Source organism: Lipotes vexillifer, unplaced genomic scaffold (assembly GCF_000442215.2).
Source record: "Lipotes vexillifer unplaced genomic scaffold, Lipotes_vexillifer_v1.1 scaffold98, whole genome shotgun sequence".
Classification (NCBI taxonomy): Eukaryota; Metazoa; Chordata; class Mammalia; order Artiodactyla; family Lipotidae; genus Lipotes; species Lipotes vexillifer.
The window spans coordinates 1230011-1250562 of NW_006799611.1; the positions used below are offsets into that span (position 1 = coordinate 1230011).

The 20552-nt window shown below is 49.7% G+C and overlaps 1 protein-coding gene across 6 annotated transcripts in view; it reads left to right on the top strand.

Moving 5' to 3' along the window:
- Nucleotides 1-20552, top strand: part of RALGPS1 (Ral GEF with PH domain and SH3 binding motif 1) — a 301912-nt gene that overhangs the window by 243562 nt on the left and 37798 nt on the right. For 5 of the 6 annotated variants that reach the window (XM_007471715.1, XM_007471716.1, XM_007471714.1 and 2 more), the window contains 3 exons: nucleotides 9328-9465; nucleotides 11810-11903; nucleotides 16453-16520. In XM_007471715.1, the coding sequence (XP_007471777.1) occupies nucleotides 9328-9465; nucleotides 11810-11903; nucleotides 16453-16520 (300 nt within the window). Of the gene's footprint in view, nucleotides 1-9327; nucleotides 9466-11809; nucleotides 11904-16452; nucleotides 16521-18682; nucleotides 18792-20552 lie in introns of those variants that run through there. The other variant, XM_007471717.1, reaches the window with a different exon arrangement.

The following is a 20552-nucleotide window of genomic DNA, read 5'->3' on the forward strand; positions in this document are numbered from 1 at the left end:
TGTCCTGCCTCTAGGTTCTTCAGAACCTTTTTTTTTTTTTTAAGATTCCATATATATGTGTTAGCATACAGTATTTGTTTTTCTCTTTCTGATTTACTTCACACACAGATTGCCAACAAACACAGGATGCTCAACATCACTAATCATTAGAGAAATGCAAATCGAAACTACAGTGAGGTATCACCTCACACCAGTCAGAATGGCCATCATCAAAAAATCTACAAACAATAAATGCTGGAGAGGGTGTGGAGAAAAGGGAACCCTCTTGCACTGTTGGTGGGAATGTAAATTGATACAGCCACTACGGAGAACAGTATGGAGGTTCCTTAAAAAACTAAAAATAGAACTACCATACGACCCAGCAATCCCACTCCTGGGCATATACCCTGAGAAAACCATAATTCAAAAAGAGTCATGTACCACAGTGTTCACTGCAGCTCTATTTACAATAGCCAGGACATGGAAGCAACCTAGTGTCCACCAACAGATGAATGGATAAAGAAGATGTGGCACATATACACAACGGAATACTACTCAGCCATAAAAAGAAACAAAATTGAGTTATTTGTAGTGAGGTAGATGGACCTAGAGTCTGTCATACAGAATGAAGTAAGTCAGAAAGAGAAAAACAAATACCATATGCTAACACATATATATGGAATCAAAAAAAAAAAAAAGGTTCTGACGCACCTAGGAGCAGGACAGGAATAAAGATGCAGACACAGAGAATGGACTTGAGGAGATGAGGAGGGGGAAGGGTAAGCTGGGATGAAGTGGGAGAGTAGCATTGACATATATACACTACCAAATGTAAAATAGATAGCTAGTGGGAAGCAGCCGCATAGCACAGGGAGATCAGCTCGGTGCTTTGTGACCACCTAGAGGGGTGGGATAGGGAGGGTAGGAGGGAGACGCAAGAGGGAGGGGATATGGGGATATATGTATACATATAGCTGATTCACTTTGTTATACAGCAGAAACTAATACACCACTGTAAAGCAATTATACTCCAATAAAGATGTGAAAAAGAATTTTTTTAATAAAAAAAGGAATGCTAGTGATTTATGTATATTTACTTTGAACTTAACTCTGTTATTTAGTTGTAATAGTTTTCTAGTTGATTATCCTAGATTACTTAATTATATAATTAATATGGTAACTAAGTATATAACCTGGAAATAATGACAATGTTACATGTGTCTTTAATGTTTATACCACATTTCTTTGTCTTAGCTCATAGATTTGTGCATCCAGAATAGTGTTAAATTATAGCAGAATGGCAAGTATTCTTGACTTGTTCCTATCAATAGAAATAAAACATTAAGAAGATTGTGTTAGTGTTTCTACCATGCATCCTTTGTCATATTAAGGAAGTCTGTTCCTAGCTTAGTGCTTTATCAGGAATAGATACTAAAGTTATCAGTGACTTTTCAGCATCTCTCAAAATCATTTGTTGAAATACCATTGCAATCCTGTAGTAAACCTGTTTGCTTCATTAGATACTGCTAATTTGATTTGCTATTTTTATTATTTTAAAACACTGGTGAGTTTTATTTGCTAACGTTTTATTTGGATCTTTATTTATTAATGATATTGGTCTCTTTTTTATGCCACGTCTGTCAGTTTGATATAATGGTTATTATGCTCGAGTCATAAAAAGAACTGCACATATTTCCGACTTCTCCTGTGCTCTGGAACAGTTTAAGTAATATTCGGTTTTTCTTTTACAGTTTAACGGATGGGTCCATAAAACCATTTGGATATTGTACTTTTTAATCATGGTATCTTTCTTAATGTTGTTAATATTTTCTCTTTATTTGGTGAGTTGAAGGTTTTGCCCCTTCTTGAGACAATTTTGGGAAGATAGATTTTCCTAGTAAGCACACATTTCGTCTACATTTTCAAATATGTAGGCATAAAAGTTGCACGTCCCACTATTTCAACTTCTCCTCCATATTTGAAATCATATCCCTTCTCTCAACCCTAACAATGCACATCTGTGTTTTTACCTTTCTTTTGTTTTTTCCTCCATCATACATACCAAAGATTGTCTACTTTATTGACTTTTTCAAAGGACCAACTTTCAGTTTTATTTATCACTCTGCAGTGACAAATATTTCTGATTTTATATTTTTAACGCTTTCTCCTACTTTCTTTTGTTTTGTTCTTTTTAGTTCTCTATAATGAACACTAAGTTCATTTCCTTTTTATCTTTCTTGATTATTAATATAAGCATTTGAGACTATGAATTTTTCTCTGAGCAGAGTTATGTGATTTTGATTGCATCCTATATGTAGATAGTTTGTGACTTTAATTCCTTCTTTCATCTCTGAATTTTTTGGAGTGTTTTTTCCTTTCCCAAATGGTTCGTTTTTAAAATTTGTTTTTACCCCTGGGGCAGGGGATGGAATGAAATTGCTTCAGACCTACCAAAACCACATGGGTTACAAGTATGGGAGGTATGGTTTCCCCCAAAGGAAAAGTGAAGGCTGTTTCCAAAAGAATTGGGAATTAAAAAAAAAAAAAAAAAAAAAGAATTGGGAATAGATGTTAGGCAGACAAAAAGTACCAGTTTCTTCTCTACTGCCAATAGAATTGTTGAAGGATTAAATTAGATAGTACGTGTAATTTACTTAGCACAGTGTCTGGCACAAAACAAGCCGAATTATAATCACCAGATTAATGCCCTCTCCTTATGCCCTTTCTTACTGCTGGTCAGAATACCAGCACATGCTACTCGATCCCACAGCTCTTAGGAGAACCTTTGCAAGCAGTAGGCCATCCCATTGCCCCTGTAGATTACCAGGTAATCCCCGGGGCAGGGGGGCGGAATCTGTGGTTGTGTCCTCATTTGACCTCGGGGAGCCAGAGGAGATTCTCTGTGGGCTGCAAGGCTTTGTTCACGTGCCTTTGTGATTCACCGGCCCCAACACCAAGAAAAACAGGAGGCCTTGTGCTCCTCTAAGAAACATGGCCTCTGACCACCTGAGGTGTGACTGCCTGGCCCCGCCCCCTTTCTGCAGACCTGGGAAGTGTTTGTCTCAATGTCAGCCAGCTTCCAACACATTTCACTTGAGGAATAATATTCTTTAGATGAGGATTTGTTCTGAAGTCCGTGTTTTACACAACTGATACTAATTAACGGTCACTAATTAACACTCAGTCTTCTGCATCAGACAGGGAGCGTGAGCCACCCACTGAGATCTCCTTCTGCAGTCGATGGCATCGCTTTGTGCTCGCATGAAAAAAAAAAAAAAACAAAACCAAAAACAAAACCTTAATAAGCTGCTGCTCTGTTATTTCATTTGGAATTTATCAGGAGTTTATGTGATCAAACCACACAAGTATAGTTCCGGGTGCCAGCACTCCTCATTTCTGAAGTTTGAAAATGATCTTTTCAAAGCAGAGCAGGAGAACATGGGGAAAAAGTCTTTCATCTCAAACTTTAAAAGAAAGAGAGAAAGAAAATGGAAAGCATAAGATGGAAATGTGGCATATTTTTATGCTGTGGGGGGTTTTTTCCCCTCAACACAGAAGAATTTTCCTTATTAAATAGATAGCTGTGTGAGAAAAACCAAAACCAGACTCGGGATGGAATTGAGACGGGTGGCGATGGGAGAAACAAGAGAGCAGTGAGTTTCTGGGCTGGCGGTGAAGCCCGGTGCCAGCCGCGGGCTTTGGCTCTGGGAGACTGGGAGCGCCCAGCTTCATGCAGGCTCTGCACCACGGAGCCTGTGTCCCTCAGCTTAAGAGAAGGGTCTGTTCAGGAGAGCACCTCCTTTGTCAGCCTGACACTCCCGCCTCAGGGCCAGGGTGTCTTGTGGACACCCTTGGCGGGGGGCCTGGATTCACTGTCAGGAAGAAGGTTTGGCCACGTGCCCCTGGGCTTGGGACCAACCCAGCTGGGGAGGCATCCACAGCAGAGCCAGCGGAGGGCTGCTCACCCCCGGCCCCGGGGCTCTCTGCCTCACCGTGGCAGGCTGGTTGGCACCCCTGTTGCAGCCACAGCAGTGTCACACAGCAGGCCCTGTGTGGGGTGTGGCAGGAGGGAACAGAACATATTCTGGGTAGCTGTCCATCTCACAGGAGGTTGAGTCTGCAGGCAGGCAAGCCACAGAGTGGATGGCGGGGGGGTGTGGCAGGAGGGAACAGAACATATTCTGGGTAGCTGTCCATCTCACAGGAGGTTGAGTCTGCAGGCAGGCAAGCCACAGAGTGGATGCCGGCTGCCAGCCGTGTCCTCGGGTGGGTGGCAGGCCACAGGAGGGGTCCTCGTAGCCCCAGCTCTGACTCTGGCACCCTTGTCCCTGTGCCAGCCAGGACTCCCACCCCCCAGCTTTCAGCACTGCTCTCTGTCCCAAATCTTTGGGGTCAGGCAGGCATGAATTCAAATCCTGATTCCCCCACTTGTAGGTTGTGCAGTCTTAGATGTGTCATTTTTGCTCTGTAAGCTTCCATTCTCTAATCTGTAAAATGAAGAAATGAGAACACCTACTGTGCTGTGCCAGTTGCGGTGAGGATGCTGTGGTACAAGCAAGGCCAGCCTCTCCTGTTGCAGACAGTGGCTGTTAGTATTACGGTTGTTTCCTCCAATGCGTCTGCACCTCCCAGTCCAGCTCCAGCCCCTGGCACTGCTCAGCCTCACGGCCGCCAGGGCCAGTAGCTGGTCCAGTTACTGTCCGTCTTGACAAGGCCAACAACACGGTGTCTTTTGCCGCAGTGACGCTGTGTAAAAGGAAGGGAGCTGAGACATCCCAGCTGTGCTGTCTCAATCCAGAGAGAAGTTCCCAGAGCTGGTCGTCTGAGGTAGGTGGCCACACGTGGTCAGCATCTGGGCGCCATCCACAGTTATGGCAAACCCGGCTGGGTGCGTCTCTCCCACGGGCGTCCCGCTCCAGTTCCAAGTGGGGCCTCGCCATGGAGCGAGGCTCAGGGTCAGCTCAGCTTCACGGGCACCTCAGTGGTCCAGGCCCTGGGCCGGGAGACTTCACAATCACCATCATTATCCCCAGTCACAGTCAAGGAAACACAGGTCCCGGGAGGCAAAAAGGCTTGCCTGAGGCCACCCAGCTGGTAGGCAGCAGAGCCAGTGTTCCAAGGCTCCTGGCTCCAAGCCCCACACTCTCCCACTTCCACCACAGCTGTGTGTCACGGGCCAGAGCTGGCAGGGCCCCCAGGCCATGGTGGGCCCGCTGACGATGGGACCTGGGACAGATGTGTCACAATGGGTGCCAGGGAGGCCGCGGGGACGAGGTGGACGGTGCAGCCACCGTGTAGTCGTCAGCCCTCCTGGAGAATGTTGACCCCAAGGGGGTGTCAAGCAGGGAGAGCCATGGCCTGGATGCCTGTGGGGTCAGCTGTGCCCCAACCTGCCTCACCAGCTGCCAGGCTCCAGGGGATCTAGCTGGGGTCAAAGAAGGACTTGACAGTATGGCAGCCTGGACTGACCTGTGTTCAAATCTTGCCTCTGCCACTTCCCAGCTGTGTGACCTCAGACAAGCGATGCAGCACTCTCAGCTTCAACCTCTTTCTCTGTAAAGTAGAGATAAAACCTCCCTGATAACAGCATGGTTATGGCAAATCAACAAAGAGGGCAAAGCTCTTAGTTTAGGACCTGGAACACAGTAAGTGCTCAGTCTTATTATAAGCATCACTTGACTCTCCGTGTCTCTTTCTTCAGCTCCGAAATGAGGGTAATGAGGTACTTTGTAAGGTTATTTTGTGGACTAAAGTATGCCTTCATTCATACCTTCCTTCTTTCAACTGATGTTCACCAAGCAGCTCCTGTGTGCTCTGTTCCAGCTGCTGGGGTTGAGCTTGTGGAACAGGACACTTCCTCCTCAGAGGGGTTTTAATAAAGTCTGATGGGGGAATCAGACAGTAGATACATGAACAAGGCCAGTAAGTATCTAATGGTGGCTGTGGTGAGTGCTGTGTGTCAGGCTTCGCACTGCTCTGGCCCAGTACAAGTGGGAGGTGGCTATTCTGATGATTTCATCACGGTTTAGGCTTTTAAATATTTCCAGTTACAGGCTAATGACAATACTGGGAAGATTTCTCTGGATTTGTGCAGTATTACCTGTAGATTTGCTGCTTTGGGAGTGACAGGCTGTTCATATGGGAATTCTGCCCAGGTGTTGCTGAGGCTTGGGGTCTGCCCTGGCCGCCAGGGCCAGGAGGCCTTCTTTGGGAGGTCCCCTCCGTCCTCACATGTGGTGGCCCTGGCCTGGACTCTCAGGTCAGGGGAACAGATAGGTGTTTTGTGGAGGAGGGTGATGAACACTCTACAGTGGGGTTTGCTCTTATAAGTAGTGAGCTCCCCATGCCCCGAGGGGACAGGCAGCAGCTGGGGTGGAAATGGTGTTCGGCCCCTTCGAAGGCGAGCTTCTCCTGGCCTCTGTTTGCAGAGCCAGGACCTGAGAGGATGCAGAGGGGCCAGCCCCGGTCCTCACAGTGCAGAGGAGGGTGAGCCTTCCATGCCGGGGGTGTTATTTGAGAAAAGGCAACTGATTCCTCGTGTGTTTCTCATGTCCGGTGAGTGGGTCGGAACAGGCACTGGAGCCAGACAGACGTGGGTTCAAATCCAACACACTCGCTGTGAGGCCTCAGGCTCATTGCTTAATCTCTCTGAACGTTAGTTTTCTCCTCAACCTCCCCATGGGGTCGATGGGAGGACCACAGGAGAGGAGAGGAGGAGGTTCCCGTCTTGTAGCAAATCCCAGGAAGCGTTAGTTCTCTCCCATTTCCCATATCCTGCTCCTTGGTGACCCTGCTCCCGGGCTGAGGTTCACTCTGCTGCTCAGAGCCAGCTGCATTCGGGTCTGCACAACGTTGGCCTCTGGAACAAAGCTGCCTCGTGTCCCTTATCCCCTCACCTCACGCTCAGCACTAGGGGGTACTTTTTGTTGTGGTTGAAGCGTTAATGGAATTTTCGGGATTGCCATTGCTGAATCCTTGGGGAGGTAGCTGAGTTACATTTTTAAGAGGGGAGAGGAAAAACAAGGTCAAGAAGTAATAAATCTGTGGACTTAAATGTTCCAAACTTGGAGCTTCTATACAAGGGAAATGACTTCTAATTTTTAAAATTTTGGAAACATGGTGCCTCTAAAAAGAAGGGAAGTGGAAATGATTCCTATGAGAAGTGCTAGCATATGTTTCTGTGATTAACAGTTTCCCGTAAAAATGTGTAGCTATTTTAAAAGCAGACGAATGACTCATGGTATCCAGCACCAGCAGTCCACTGCAGTGGCAGGAAGCATGTACTCTGCGGAGGCAGGCTTGGGTTCAGCTCCCATCCCCATCATTTACCGGCTATGTGACCTGGAGCGAGTTAAACATCCTCTGTGCATTTCCTTTTCCTCCTCTGTAAAATGGGTTTTATAAGAACAAATAACATAATGAATGCGTAAGTCAGCACAGTGCTTGTCCAGCCATGCAGAAAACCTACAGCTTTAATATTAAGTACCTGGTTAATTACATTTGTTATCATTCTTAGTAGTTTAATAGTAAACTTTCAAGGCTATAAATTTTCCTCTGATTACCACTTTGGTCTGATCCCATCAATTTTGATATGTAGTGTTCTTATTGTCATTGTCTTTGAATAGATTTCTTATTTTAGATTTTTTTGTTTTTTCTTTGACCTGAGAGTTGCTTATGAGTGTGTGTGTGTTTGTGTGTGTGTGTTTAACAAACAGTTAGAATTTTTTCTATATTTATTGTTAAATCCTAGATGTACTGTAAGGTCAAAGAGAGCAGATAATATGACATTTACTTTTTGGAGCTTACTGAGCTTTTTTTTATAGGCTAGCATATAATCAGTGTTTGTAAGCATTCCATGAGTATTTAAAAAGAATTATATTTTTATTTATATAACACCAAGCTTGTTAATTTTGTTACTTAATTACTACATTTATATATGGACACATACATATGTATATCTGTAGATGCATGTATGTATATGTGTATATTTTTGTATGTACATACATATGTGTGCACGCACGCACACACACACACACACACACACACACACACACACACACACACAAATTCTCGAAGAGACATACCAAAGGCTTCCTCCACGTTTGTGGCTTTCTTGAATCCACTTTTCATTTTTGGCACTTTTTTGCTTTGTATATTTTGGTGCAATGTTGCTTTATGCATAGAAGTTAGTAATCATTAGATCTTCTCAATCCACTGTGCCTTTCATTAATATCAATCACTCCTCTTTGCCTTGTTCAATGTTTTCTGCCTTAAATTCTACTTTACATCACTACTCCTGCTCAACTCCACCAATATTAATGGTGTAGTGGCAGTACTCATGGGGGGCTGCTGGAAGAATATGTCATCCGTTGTCCATGCACGTCTCCAGAGAGACTAAAGTGCAACCCTGCAGCAAGCCAGTCAGTTGGGCCACACCACACAGCCAGTCCTGTTTTCTCATCCCTGGCCAGGTGGCTTGTCCCGAATTCCCCCTGGGGTGATGCCATGAGACCATGCTGAGGCTCCACCCTGGCCTATCACAGCAGTGTTTTCATATCACACGTTATTTTCTTATTAAGCACCCTCAGCAGAATTCTCTGTCTAGCCTTAGCTCTTTGTACCAAGGATGGTTGCTTTTTCGATTTCTTCTTCTGTTCTTTTTTTATTTTCGGTACGCGGGCCTCTCACTGTTGTGGCCTCTCCCGTTGTGGAGCACAGGCTCTGGACGCGCAGGCTCAGCGGCCATGGCTCACGGGCCCAGCCGCTCCGCGGCATGTGGGATCCTCCCGGACTGGGGCACGAACCCGCGTCCCCTGCATCAGCAGGCAGAGTCTCAACCACTGCGCCACCAGGGAAGCCCTCTTCTTTTGTTCTTTAATTTATGATTTGGGGTGTGTGTATGTGTATCTATGGACAGAAAGATAAACAAGTAGACACACAGCTAAGTGAATAAATGAAAAACTGAATTCAGACAGTGTTCTCCTGGATATGACACCTTAGACCTATTAAACTGCAGTGGTTGGTAAAAAACACAAGCATTCATTCATCCCTTTCGTGTCCTGTTATTTTCCAGTTGGGTTACAGGTAATAACCCTTGTTGCTGGAGAGTGTATGAACTAGAAATGCTAAAATCTTGCCAGCATTCATTTTGGTCGTTGCTCAGATGTTTGATTTAAAGCTGAGTAGTCTGTGTGAAGAGTTAGTAGTCAGGATTGGAATTGAAGTCCAAATCATACCACATTTTTCCATGTCACCCTATACCTTCTAGCACAGCAGTTCTGTTTTGTGCCATTTTGTTCTGATTTATGGTGAACACCTACCATCATTAAATATCTTCCTTAATTTTAGGCATCTATCTTCTGGATTTAATCTACATTGATTCTGCATATCCTGCCTCAGGCAGCATCATGGAAAACGAACAAAGATCCAATCAGATGAACAATATTCTCCGAATAATTGCGGATTTACAAGTTTCCTGCAGCTACGGTTAGTACCCCTGGTTGTTGGAATTGTGAAATCTTACATCACCGAAATTTGGGTCCAGCACCTTATCAGTGAGAAAGCTCTAGAAACCAGGTAGTCCCCACAAAGCTCTTCATTTTGATATCTTGAGTATCAAACACGTTCTGGATCCTTTATAAGCACGTTTGATCTTCAGAGACTGTGCAAACTAGATGTTACCATCTCTGTATCACAGATGAGGAAACTGAGGCTGAAAACAGTGTAGTCACTTGTCTAAGGTCACACGTCCAATGAGTGGCAGAGCCCAGGTCCTTCATTCATGAAGAGCTTTGTGGGCACCTCCTGGGTGGCTGTCCTCCAAGCAGATTCAGGTACTTGGGCTCCTCTATCTCGTGGCTCTGCCATGTCCCATTGCCCCGAGTCCTCCACTGACCTCTACATCCAGCTGGCAGATGCAGAAGGAGAGAGAATCATACCAGAGTGGGTTTTATGGACCAGACTTGCACGTGGTGCTCATCACTTCTGCCTAGGGAGGCCAGGAATGCAATGTAGCTGCGGGCCTAGAGGGAACAGGGAAATGACTTGGTCAAAAACTGGCCAGGCTCTGCCACACGTGACCAGATCCAAAGGGTGACTGTGATGGTGGGCGTCTGAGGTGGTTGGAGGAGGTGTTGTTGGCAATGCCGATGGGCCGTCCACGTGGACGGTGGGGGATGGGGCTTGACTGGGAGCCAGGTGCCCCGGTCCTCCAGGAAAGGGCCTGAGTGACCAGGGCATCTGGCGGCAGAAGCCAGCAGAGGAGAGGGGGAGGGTGGCCAAGCTGCAGGAGTGTGCCTCCTTGGAGCAGGTTTTCACAGGACGGGGGAGAGTAAAAGTCTGGAAGCAGCAAAGCGGGACAAGGAAGAGAGCAACACCACCTCCAGTACGTAGGGTGGGAGAAACCAACAGCCTCCATGTGGTAAGGCCACTGCAGGGGGGCCCACACAAGCCAAAGGTCCGCTCATGAGTGCCGCCCCTACAAGCGCCCGCACTTCCAGACCAGCTCTCCTTCTGCCCAGAGGAACAGGGAGGGGGCTGTGTTCCCGGTGCCCTTTCCACTCAAGGACCTCGACACTGGTCCTGCTGGCCAGCAGAGCAATTACATACACAGCTTTGGGGTCAGACAGATGTGGGTTCACGTCTTGGCTCCGCCTCCTGAAAAGCCACTTTGTCCTAAGTCTGAAATTTTCTCATAGTGAAGATGGGGACGTGACTGTGCAGAGCCCTTAGCCCGCCCCAGCATTTCATTAGAGCTCAGGAAATGCTCACTCTTACTACCGTTATGTTCCCCTGCCCCTTCCCCATCGTCAGCTCCGTGAAGCAGGGGTCATTATCCCCATTTCAGAGACGAGAACACCGAGGCCCTAGAGAAAGAGAACGACCTGCTGAGAGTCTCACAGTTACGAGGCAGAGCCATCAGGGGCTCCTCGTGGCACCCGGATGCACCCGCCCGCCCCCCAGGAAAGCGAGGGCCCTTTCCCACCCTCTCTCCACTCCTCTCCACAGCGTCCTCCACTGCCTCAACCTCTCTCCTTAACTGGTCTGTCCCACCCTGTGGGGAACGAATGGCAGAGAGCATCAGGGAGGGTTTACGGCCCCCTCAGAAAGAGTGCAGTGACTGTGACGGTCTGGGGAGGGCACCTGACATCAGTCACCCCGGGACAGAGAGACAGGGCAGTGTGGCCGAGGCCACAGGTGACCCGGGGTCAAAACTTCTCAGCAGTGTGACCTGGCAAGTCGCCATGGCTTCCTCCTGTGTGCAGTTGACATCTTACTCCCCAAAATGAGGCAGGTGCAAAGGTTGAGGCAGATGGCTTCTAGAAGTCACTGGGTGCAGAGCCTGGCACAGAACAGGTGCTCAAGCGTCTAGGCCCTTCCCTTTCCTCTCAGGGTGCAGCAGCTCCAGCCCGTGGGCCAGACTCTCAGGCTGTGCCAGGATCTGGGTTGGGCCTGCACACCAGGCTGGATGGGGTTCATTCCTTCTTGCATTCTTGTCACACGGGGTTGGGCAAGCGTGGGAGGCTTGGCCAGTTACTCCAGTGGAGACCTGTTTTAGGGCACATATGCCTCGCTGGAGGCCATCTTTCCCCCAAGACCCATCTTTCCCCAGCCAAGGAGCTGTGGTGACCTCAGGGTGTGGTGTCTGTGGCCCCGCCGTCTGGGGGGCACTTCCTGAGGGACCCCTCTGGGCCCAGCACAGGCCCAGCCTAAGGGATCATCAGCAACTGTTGAAAGACTGAATATATGTCTCAGTCCCTAAGGAGCTTCTCATGGGGGGCCTGGGGATGGGGAGAGACTGAAGCCCCTGGGTTTTGTCCTCCTCCTCCAGACCACCTCACAACCCTGCCCCACGTGCAGAAGTACCTGAAGTCCGTGCGCTACATTGAAGAGCTCCAGAAGTTTGTGGAAGACGACAACTACAAGTGAGTGTGCCCCCGGCCCGCTGCAGGGCTAACGGGAGGCCACCGCAGCCGCACCGGCACCTCCCCCCAGCACGTGTGCATAAGGTGACCTCTGACCCCACAGAGCCCACAGCAGGGCTGCTGAGTGTCTCCTCCCACCCGCCCCAGCCCCACAGGCGCCACCGGGCCGATGAGGGTGTTCTGTCAACTTCTCAGCGTGGCTTTCTCTAGTGGGGAGCGTGAAAGAATTTGGGCTCCACAGCTGTGTGTGGTGCAGGCTTAGTGCTCCAGGTCAGCAGTGACTGCCGCCACTCAGCGCTGAGCGGAAGGACAGCTTTCTAGCCACATCTCCAGGCTGCCAAACAGAGCTCTCTGAGAGCCTGTTACACGCACGAGGCAGCTCCCTGGGGCCCCAGCTTGCTGCTGGACTCTTGCCATCTGGCGCTGGCTGAGGCCCCGTCTCCATCCCATGCAGCCCGTGTGGAATAGGCCCAGTTCCCATGAAGACCCCTGTGGGCCCTTTGGCCTCATCTTCCACTCACCTGCTCTGGCTTTCAGTTCTTTCTTCATTTGTGGCAGCTGGGAATTTATCCAACATTTCTATGTATTTAGAGGCAGAAGGAAGATTTTTCACGTTGGGTCTGTCTGCCGTATTGATTGGATGTCTTCTTGGCTCACTTTGAGCTTGAGGTCAGCTAAGAGCCTCAGGACTTTTCATATGGCCTGATATATGATGGAGGCAAGTCTCAGCCGTCTTGTAACTGATCATTTTCCCCCCTAAACGTCAACTTTACATGCAGTCTTTTAAATCTCATCTTACTGGTTGCTTCCAGTAAACCATGCATGATCCCTTTGAATCCTGCTATCCAATATATTTTTAAATCTCTTCCAGTTTTGTGTCTAAAAATTTGATCAGCTTGATGATTTGGTCTTCATTAAAGTCACTGGAAACTGTAGAGAGCTGTGGCCACTAGAGACACCCCAGTTTACCCCTTTTCACTCACCAAGACCTTGGGAATGGCTGTTCAAGGTTTTTCACCTGCCACCTCTGCAGGAGTGGATCTCAGCCCTGGCTGTGGATCAGAGACACCTAGGAAGCCTTCTAGCCATCCAGGTGTGTGGGGGGTGGGGGCAGGGTCTGGAAATTTGTATTTTTTCGAAGCTCCCCACATGGTTCTAATGATTGGCTATCTTTAGGAACATAAACATAATGTCTTCAGTTGTTATTGTACAATATATTGTTAAAATAGAATATAATAAATTTTGATCTGTTACATAATCATAACAGCAATAAATAAAGGCCAGAGATTACCATTAAAATTACCTTTGCCACAAATTGCTCATTTTTACTTACAAAGCATTTGCTGTTCCTGAAAAGAGTACCCCGGAGTGGGAAACTATTCCCACTTAGGATCGGGGGTCATATTTCCCATTCATGTGCCAATAATGCGGTTAAGGAGACAGTAGTTTTTCATTAACACTAATATCCTTTAAGGAGAAAAATGGTCTATAAATACTCCTGGCCGTGAGATAATCCTTGGACAAGCTGCAGACTGTGAGTAATAACGCCTTCCGTTCTGAAGGACATCGAACACCCCCAGCACCTGATGCCTGGATTTCACAAAGGCCCTTTGTTGTGGTCCAAGTGGACAAACCCAGGGAGGAAGGCTGAGTTCTCGCCCCGTGCCCAGACCACTGAGGGGGTCCCTTCCCAGGAAGACCCTGGCTCTGAGTGACACGGGACGCACAGGGCTTGTGACTCTGCTTCAGCATCCCACACTCCCTGGCCCAACTCACCCCCCACCCCCGAGACTTGGTCCCCACCCCAGAGGACGCAGGCTTAGCTCTTACCTTAATGACGTTGTCCCGACCTGCTTTGGAGACGTTGGGCCAAGGAGCCCAACCAGTGCTTTGTTTTCCTCAGCCTTTAGTCTATTTTATTTTATTTAAGAAAAATTACCCAAATTCCTACCACTTAGAAAGCCTGACTGTTGGCATCAAGTGAACATTATTTTGGACATTTTTCTATGCATAAAAGTACATATATATATATATATATATATGGAGGATGGATAGGTGGATGGACGCAAGAATAGAATTTATTAAAATTGGATTATAGCACACTTGCTATTTTTAATTAAAAGTATTTAATTTAACCAGAAAAAGGAACTGAAATAAAACATAAGGAATTGCTGCTCTTCAAATAAATATTTCTCCACCTCAAGAGATATTATTTCCTAAAAGGGCCTTCAGGAAAAGCATGAAGAGGTTGGAGTGCGTAAGTTCCGTTTTAACTAGATTTCCATGGTGAGCAGGGTCCGTTGACTCTGGTCATGAAAGATGAGATCGTTAGCAAGCTCCCCGCTCCTTCACCTCCACTGCACCATCTTCCAAACCCTTGTGAGTTACCTTCTTATTTCTACGTCATCCAAGTTTATAACATACACATCATGTTCAGGAATCATAATTCCTGCTATTTCGTGTTTCGAAACATTTTCAATTCTTAACCACCTGTCACTTCTCCAGTCCTGGAGTCTTTATTTTACATCAATCCCTTATTTAGCCGTGTTTCGTCATGAAGTGCGTTTTTCGAAAGTCCTACACTTTCGCAAGAGTCCCCCGATCTCTTTCATGGAAACACTTGCCTCTGACTTGCTGGGCTCCTTTGCTTCCCTCCCTCAGAACACGCAGAGCTGCTCCACTGCCTTCTGGCACTGGATGCTGTTGTAGACAAATCTCACGCCAGTCTGGTTTTTCCCTCTTATAAGCTACTCGTTTTGTCTACCTGGTGGGTGAAGAATTCCTTGAGGTTCAAAAGCTTCACAAGAGGAATGCCTCGGAGTGGAGGGTTCTGTGCCAGATTTCCCTGGAACAGGGTAGGCTCTTTATTCATTACAGAGGAGTTCTTTTGGTTTCTATCTTTGACTACTTCTGTGCCCCTTCTTGGCTTTTCTCTTTCCAGCGTTCCAGGGATCCATATGTTGGATGCTCTGCCTTCCAGATCCACCAGCTTCTTTCCAATGGCTATAATCTCCATCTTCATCGACAGTCACTGGGATGGTCTGTTTCTACTCTGGTAATTCCTCCGGTCCTCCCTTGTTTCAGTCCTTGATTTGTTTGTTCCCCTAGGTCTCCAATCTCCCCTTTCATCTTACCCGTTTGTGTTCTCATCTCATTTTTCAGGTTTTGTTTTATTCAGCCCGAGTTCTAAAGGACGTGGGTGATTTCCTTGTACGCCTTGGGGCTGCCTTTTAGGCTGGGGAATCTGGACAATGCTCTCTTCTTTCCTCTTTTCCTTCTTCCTGAGAGGACACTTGCTAGTTTGCCACACCGTTTCTTTTCATCTTGCTTCCATGTGAGAGGCTTCATCTGGATATTCCACGGCTCTCGTGAAGGGAGGCGACGTCTGACCCCGCTCCCCTGTGTGAGAGGGGCTGGTTTGCCTCCTGCTGTGCTGTGAGGCCCAGGGCTTCTCAGTCTCTGCCCTCTCGTGCAGCCGGCGGGGGGACGCAGGGCTCAGGCTCCATGGAGGCAGAGAGCAAGCGGTCTGTTTTACAGACAGCGGCTCTATTGAAAGGCCTACAGCAGGGTTTTCTCCACCTAGTTTCGGGCTGTATCCCATTCCGGAAAAGGATACCCTCAGGTTTCGAATCATCCCCCCGCCACCCACCGCCATGGAGCTTTCGCTTCCATCAGAGTATTCCCTACACTATCCACCTGGCCCATCCGTTTCGCTCCAGAATCTGCAGCCAGTCAGAAAAGGGAAAGGGAAGGACTCCCGCTCAGACCCACCAAGAAGTCTCAGAGGGCAGGATAGGAGCCGCACCGTGTTAGGACTCTTGGTTAGACTGCAGGATCCACTTTTTCTTTTCTTGGCTACAAGTTTCTGAAGTTCATGGCTTCAGTTTATACCCCCTCCCTTGCTGAGTAGCAGCTGGTGAGTTCTTTTACTCCTGAGCCTTTATAATTGTTTGTTCGTTTTGTTGGGTGAGGGAGAAGTCTGGCAGCCGGCTTCACTCTTGTCATTTTCACCCAGAAGTTCTTAATCGATGCTTTTAAAAAATAGTAATAACCATTGCGTCAGGCCTCTCTGGGGGCATCTGAGAGAGACCGCAGTCTAATGATTAAACGCCCTGGTTTGGGGTTTGGGGTCAGAGAGCCCTGGACCCCTGCTCGGCCACCTGTTAGCCCTGTGAATCCTGGGGAAGCTGCTTGACTTCGATGCTCCTCAGTTTCTTCCTCTGCAAGACGGGGCTGGTGTTCCCAGTTGATAGCGTTGTCTTGAGAATGAAGACTGTGCCATCTGTGCCCGGCAGATGATGGGCCATGATTACACTGTTTACTGTGTCTTCCTTAACCATTATCTTTTGGTCATGGAAATCCCCTGGGGACATTGGAAGGAAGTGGCTGTGATCTGGAGCAGACCTCAGAGTATTCCTGGGTTCTGTGACTTTAACAGCCCTTAACAGCAGTCCAGCTTCTCAGTTCCAAGAGTGCACATGTTAGCTTCCGCTCCCCACCCCCTGACACACCAGAGCCCATCTAATCTTTTGAAAATCTTTGTTTTCAGACTGTCGCTCAGAATTGAGCCAGGAAGCAGCTCCCCGAGACTAGTCTCTTCCAAGGAAGATCTTGCAGGTATCGTAGCCACCTCAAGTGGGGGCAGACTCCCCAGTAGCCCTAACATGGCTGCCAGGGTTGGTCTTTCCTGTGGAGCCAAAGGCCAGAGTCCAGTTTGCAGGCTGGCAGACTCAGCGTCCCTGCTCACAGCCTGCCCAGGCTTCGGATCACATGGGGCCCCTCTGGGCTGGGGCTCCCTGGAAGAGCCTGAGACCTAAGACAGGCAAGGTCAGAACCCCAAGCCGGGAGCATGCACAGGGTAGAGAAAACCCCAGCACCTTCTCCCAGTCACCTGGACCCTTGTCATCGGGCCGACCGCCAGGCTCGGGTTGACAAGCCCCGGAAGGGTGTGCGGGATGCCTGGGGTATTTCCCACCACACACAGACGGCTCGCCTTCCTCGGGCATCAGTTTTATTGACATATTGACAGTGTTCCCTAGAGATTAGGGGCCCAGGCTTTGAAGTCAAATCCAAGCTGTGCCGTTTCCAGCTTTGTCACTTTACCTCTCTGATCCTCACTGGCCTCATCCACAAGATGGAGGTGATACTAGCTCTCACTTTGCAGGGCTGTGCCACCCGGGCAGGGTCACACTTTACAGCCCTCTGCCCACGTGTGCACGCGGTGTTAGCTGCTTCAGAGTCATGTCTGTAAGTTTCCTTTTATCCGTATTCCAGCCAACTCTCGTCACTGGGACTGAGCTCTGCTGCTGCCTGGGGAGGGACCGGATTGGGGGCGGGGGTCTGACTGTATTTCCTCCTCCTGGTTTGAGCTTGGGTGACACCAACCTGGGTTCTAGGCCATGGCAGTCTTGGACAAGCCACTTCATGCCCTCTGGGCCTCAGTTTCCTTACCCATAAGATGGGGATAATAAGTCGTCCATCCCAGAGTCGCTGGAACATCAAAATTGAAATGATATTCAGAAGGCACGCAGTGTAGAGTCTGACAGGCAGTGAGTGTTTGGTGAGGGGGTGGCTGTCGCAGGCTGCTGCCTGGTGTCGTGCTACCCCCAGCCTGTCGATGTCTCAAGCCACTCTTTCTCCTTTCTGGAGCCAGGCCAGTGCAGCAGTGCTGCTGGCCCAGGACCGCAGAGCCACAAGGGAGGTGTATGCAGCCTCCCACTAGCCCTCCCAAACAAGGCCTCTGCCCTGAGGGTTTTCTCTAGGCTCCTTGCCTTTCCCAGCCTCTCCTGGCTCCATTGTGCAGGTTGGACCCTGTCCCTAGTCCCTCCTGGGGCCGGGGCGGAGGGTGTCCCCCAGTAACTTAGCAGAGGGAGACACTGGTTGATCTACACAGCCTTGGGAGTGCTGCTGTCCACACCTCAAGAGACAGTCAGAGTGCTGGCCTGAGCTTGATTTTCACAGTGTTCCATGAGCCTAATATGAAAATATCTTTTGCAGTCTCCTCCCACATCCACTGCCTTCCACACGTTGCAGATGACCCACCAGCAGAGGTGACCAGAAGGGAAGCTCCTGGCACTGGTCTTTCTCTGCCTTCTCAGCTCTGCCCCTGTTCTAGAACCTTCCCCGCTCAGTCGGCCGTGTTCCTTCCGGATGCTCAGCTACACCTGACCTTGGGTAGGGGGTGGACAGGGGGCAGGGATTTCATCAGAGGGATGTAGGAAGTAGCAGCAGGATTCTAAAGCAGTCGTTTAGGGCCACAGGAGGAGCAATAGGAAAGGCTAACCACTCAAGACTATTTCTTCAGGAGAGAATGCCAGAATTCTGGAGCCGGAGAGTGGGTTCAAATGCAAAGTGTTCTGCCCTTCTGAGTCCCCTCCAGATTAGTTTTGAGTAAGAGGCCTCTGCACCCTATCTGGGTAATACACCTTAACAGGACGACCACATACAACTCTGGCCTTCCCCAGGTGCTAACAAGTGCCCACCACCACACTTTCTACCCTCCAGACATGCTGGAAGATTCATCTCCCCGTGCCCCAGGTTGGAAACAGGAGCCAGACGCGGAAGACTAACACTGCCAGTTGGGGGTCTCCAGGACTGGACCACTCACTGAGCCCGGGGCCAGAAAGGAGGAGCTGCTTTCACTTTTGACCCCTGCCTGCCTATGATGGAAACCAGTACTGGCGCGGGGACCCCGCCGCCAGTCCAGCCTCCTCAAGGTTCAGCCGGACTCTCCTTCCATCCCATCCGCCATCACCTCCACCTGCTCCGTTGTGCATTAGCCATGTGAAACCAGAAGCCAGCAAGTTAGCTAACCTCAAGCATCAGTCAGAAAATCCTGGCAGGAAACAGAACTGCCCCCGGATGACTCACAGGAAGAAACTTAATGAAGGTGAAATGGCAGTAGGAATAAATACTTCACACAAAGGATAGCGAGGCCCCCAGCGCCTCTAGGCTGAAGGACCTGGTGGGGAAAAATGTTACCGACTCTGGCAAGCTAAGTCGCAGAGGACAGTCAGCTTGGCAGGAGCTGTGGTATCGGAGGGTGAAGCAGGAAGGAGGGGGGAGAAAAAATGCGCTGACCTCTCTCTCCTCTGCCCTCCCACCCCGTCTGCTGCCAGAGCCTTCCATGGGCCAAACCCAGTTGGAGGCCTGGGTGAGGGAGCAAAGAGATGCCTCTCGGGGGTCAGCCTCCCACAGGCACCAAGCAGGGCGAAGAATGCATCTGAAGGGTCAGACAGAACACCCCACATACCCGCCAAGCCTCAATTTCTCCATCTGTAAAGCGGGCATAATCATACCTCCCACAGAGAGCTGTGCAAATTTACTGAGGTCACGTGTGTGTAAAACACTTAGCAAGTCCCTGACTCATGGACCACACTCATCAAGTGTAACTTTATTAGGATGATGATATTATTGTCAATATTATGATTCTGCCTCTGTCACCTGAATCACTCCTCAGGTTTTAGCAAAACATCATGGCCCCAGGGAAGCCTTTCCTCCACCCAGCCCCACCCCCGCCCCCCAGGTCAGGCCCCCCGTTACACCGTGGGCAAGGAGCACACCTTGGCCCTAACGCAGCCCACCCTGGTTGGTATCGGAGCACAGCCACACGCAGCCGTGGGCACGTTGGTGGCTTGCTCACTACGACAGCAGAGCTGAGGTTGGGACAGAGACCCCACGGCCTGCAAAGCCTAAAACATTCACTACCTGGCCTTTTCCAGAGTTTTGCCGACCTTGCGTTATACCCTCTTGCAGCTTCTTTGTTCCTCTGTGTCTGCTTTCCCCACCAGCCCGGGGTTCCCAGAGCCCGGCACCTGGGGCGCTTGGTCTCTGGGCTCCTGGCGGGGCCCTGTGGGCACCTGGTTCCCGGGCTGCCTGCTGACTCCACGTTCCTCCCAGAAAAGTGCTGAGGCCGGCGTTTCCACACAGTGTGGCCGGCAGACCCCGGGGCCCAGGAGCGTCTGCACTGACTTTTCAAATCCCTGGCTCCAGCCTGGAAGCAGGATGTTAAGGTTTTCATTGATCACCAGAGGGCCCGGGCGCGTCTGGAAGGGTTCAGACGCACTCAGTGCTCCCGGCTTCCCACCCTCAGACGACAGAGGGGACCCGCGGGGTCCCGTTGGGGGCAGGACCAGAGGGCAGCTCCAGGGAGGCCTTCTGCGTCTGGCAATTAGACTGGGCTGCGTGGCAGGAGCCCGACCAGATCCGGGGACAGGAATGTGCCTCTTGCAGGCCCAGGAATGGGAGGAACGCAGCCTCCCTCGGCTCCCTGGGATGGGGGCTGGGCCTACAGCTCTGGGCTCTTTCCAGACAGCAGGCACCCCACACCTGCCGAGGAAAGGCCCCAAGAGGCATCTGTTCACTCGAGGCTTCACATGCCAGGGCCAACTGTGAGCCAGGCCCTCGCGGAACCCGGTGAAGACCTGCCCTCCGGGGCTCCATTCACGCCTCAGTGGGGGAGGCAGGCATCAGAAGGCGTGAGGGGACGGGGGGGGGGCACTCCGTCGCTGCGATGCCCCTGCGCCCCACTCTCCACCCCTGGGGAGCAGCTGTGCCAGCAGCTCTGCACCGACAGATGGGGAGACTGTGAGAAGGGAAGTGGAGAAACCTTCTCAGTTTCTGGTCTGGGGAGAAAAATGGCCAGGAATG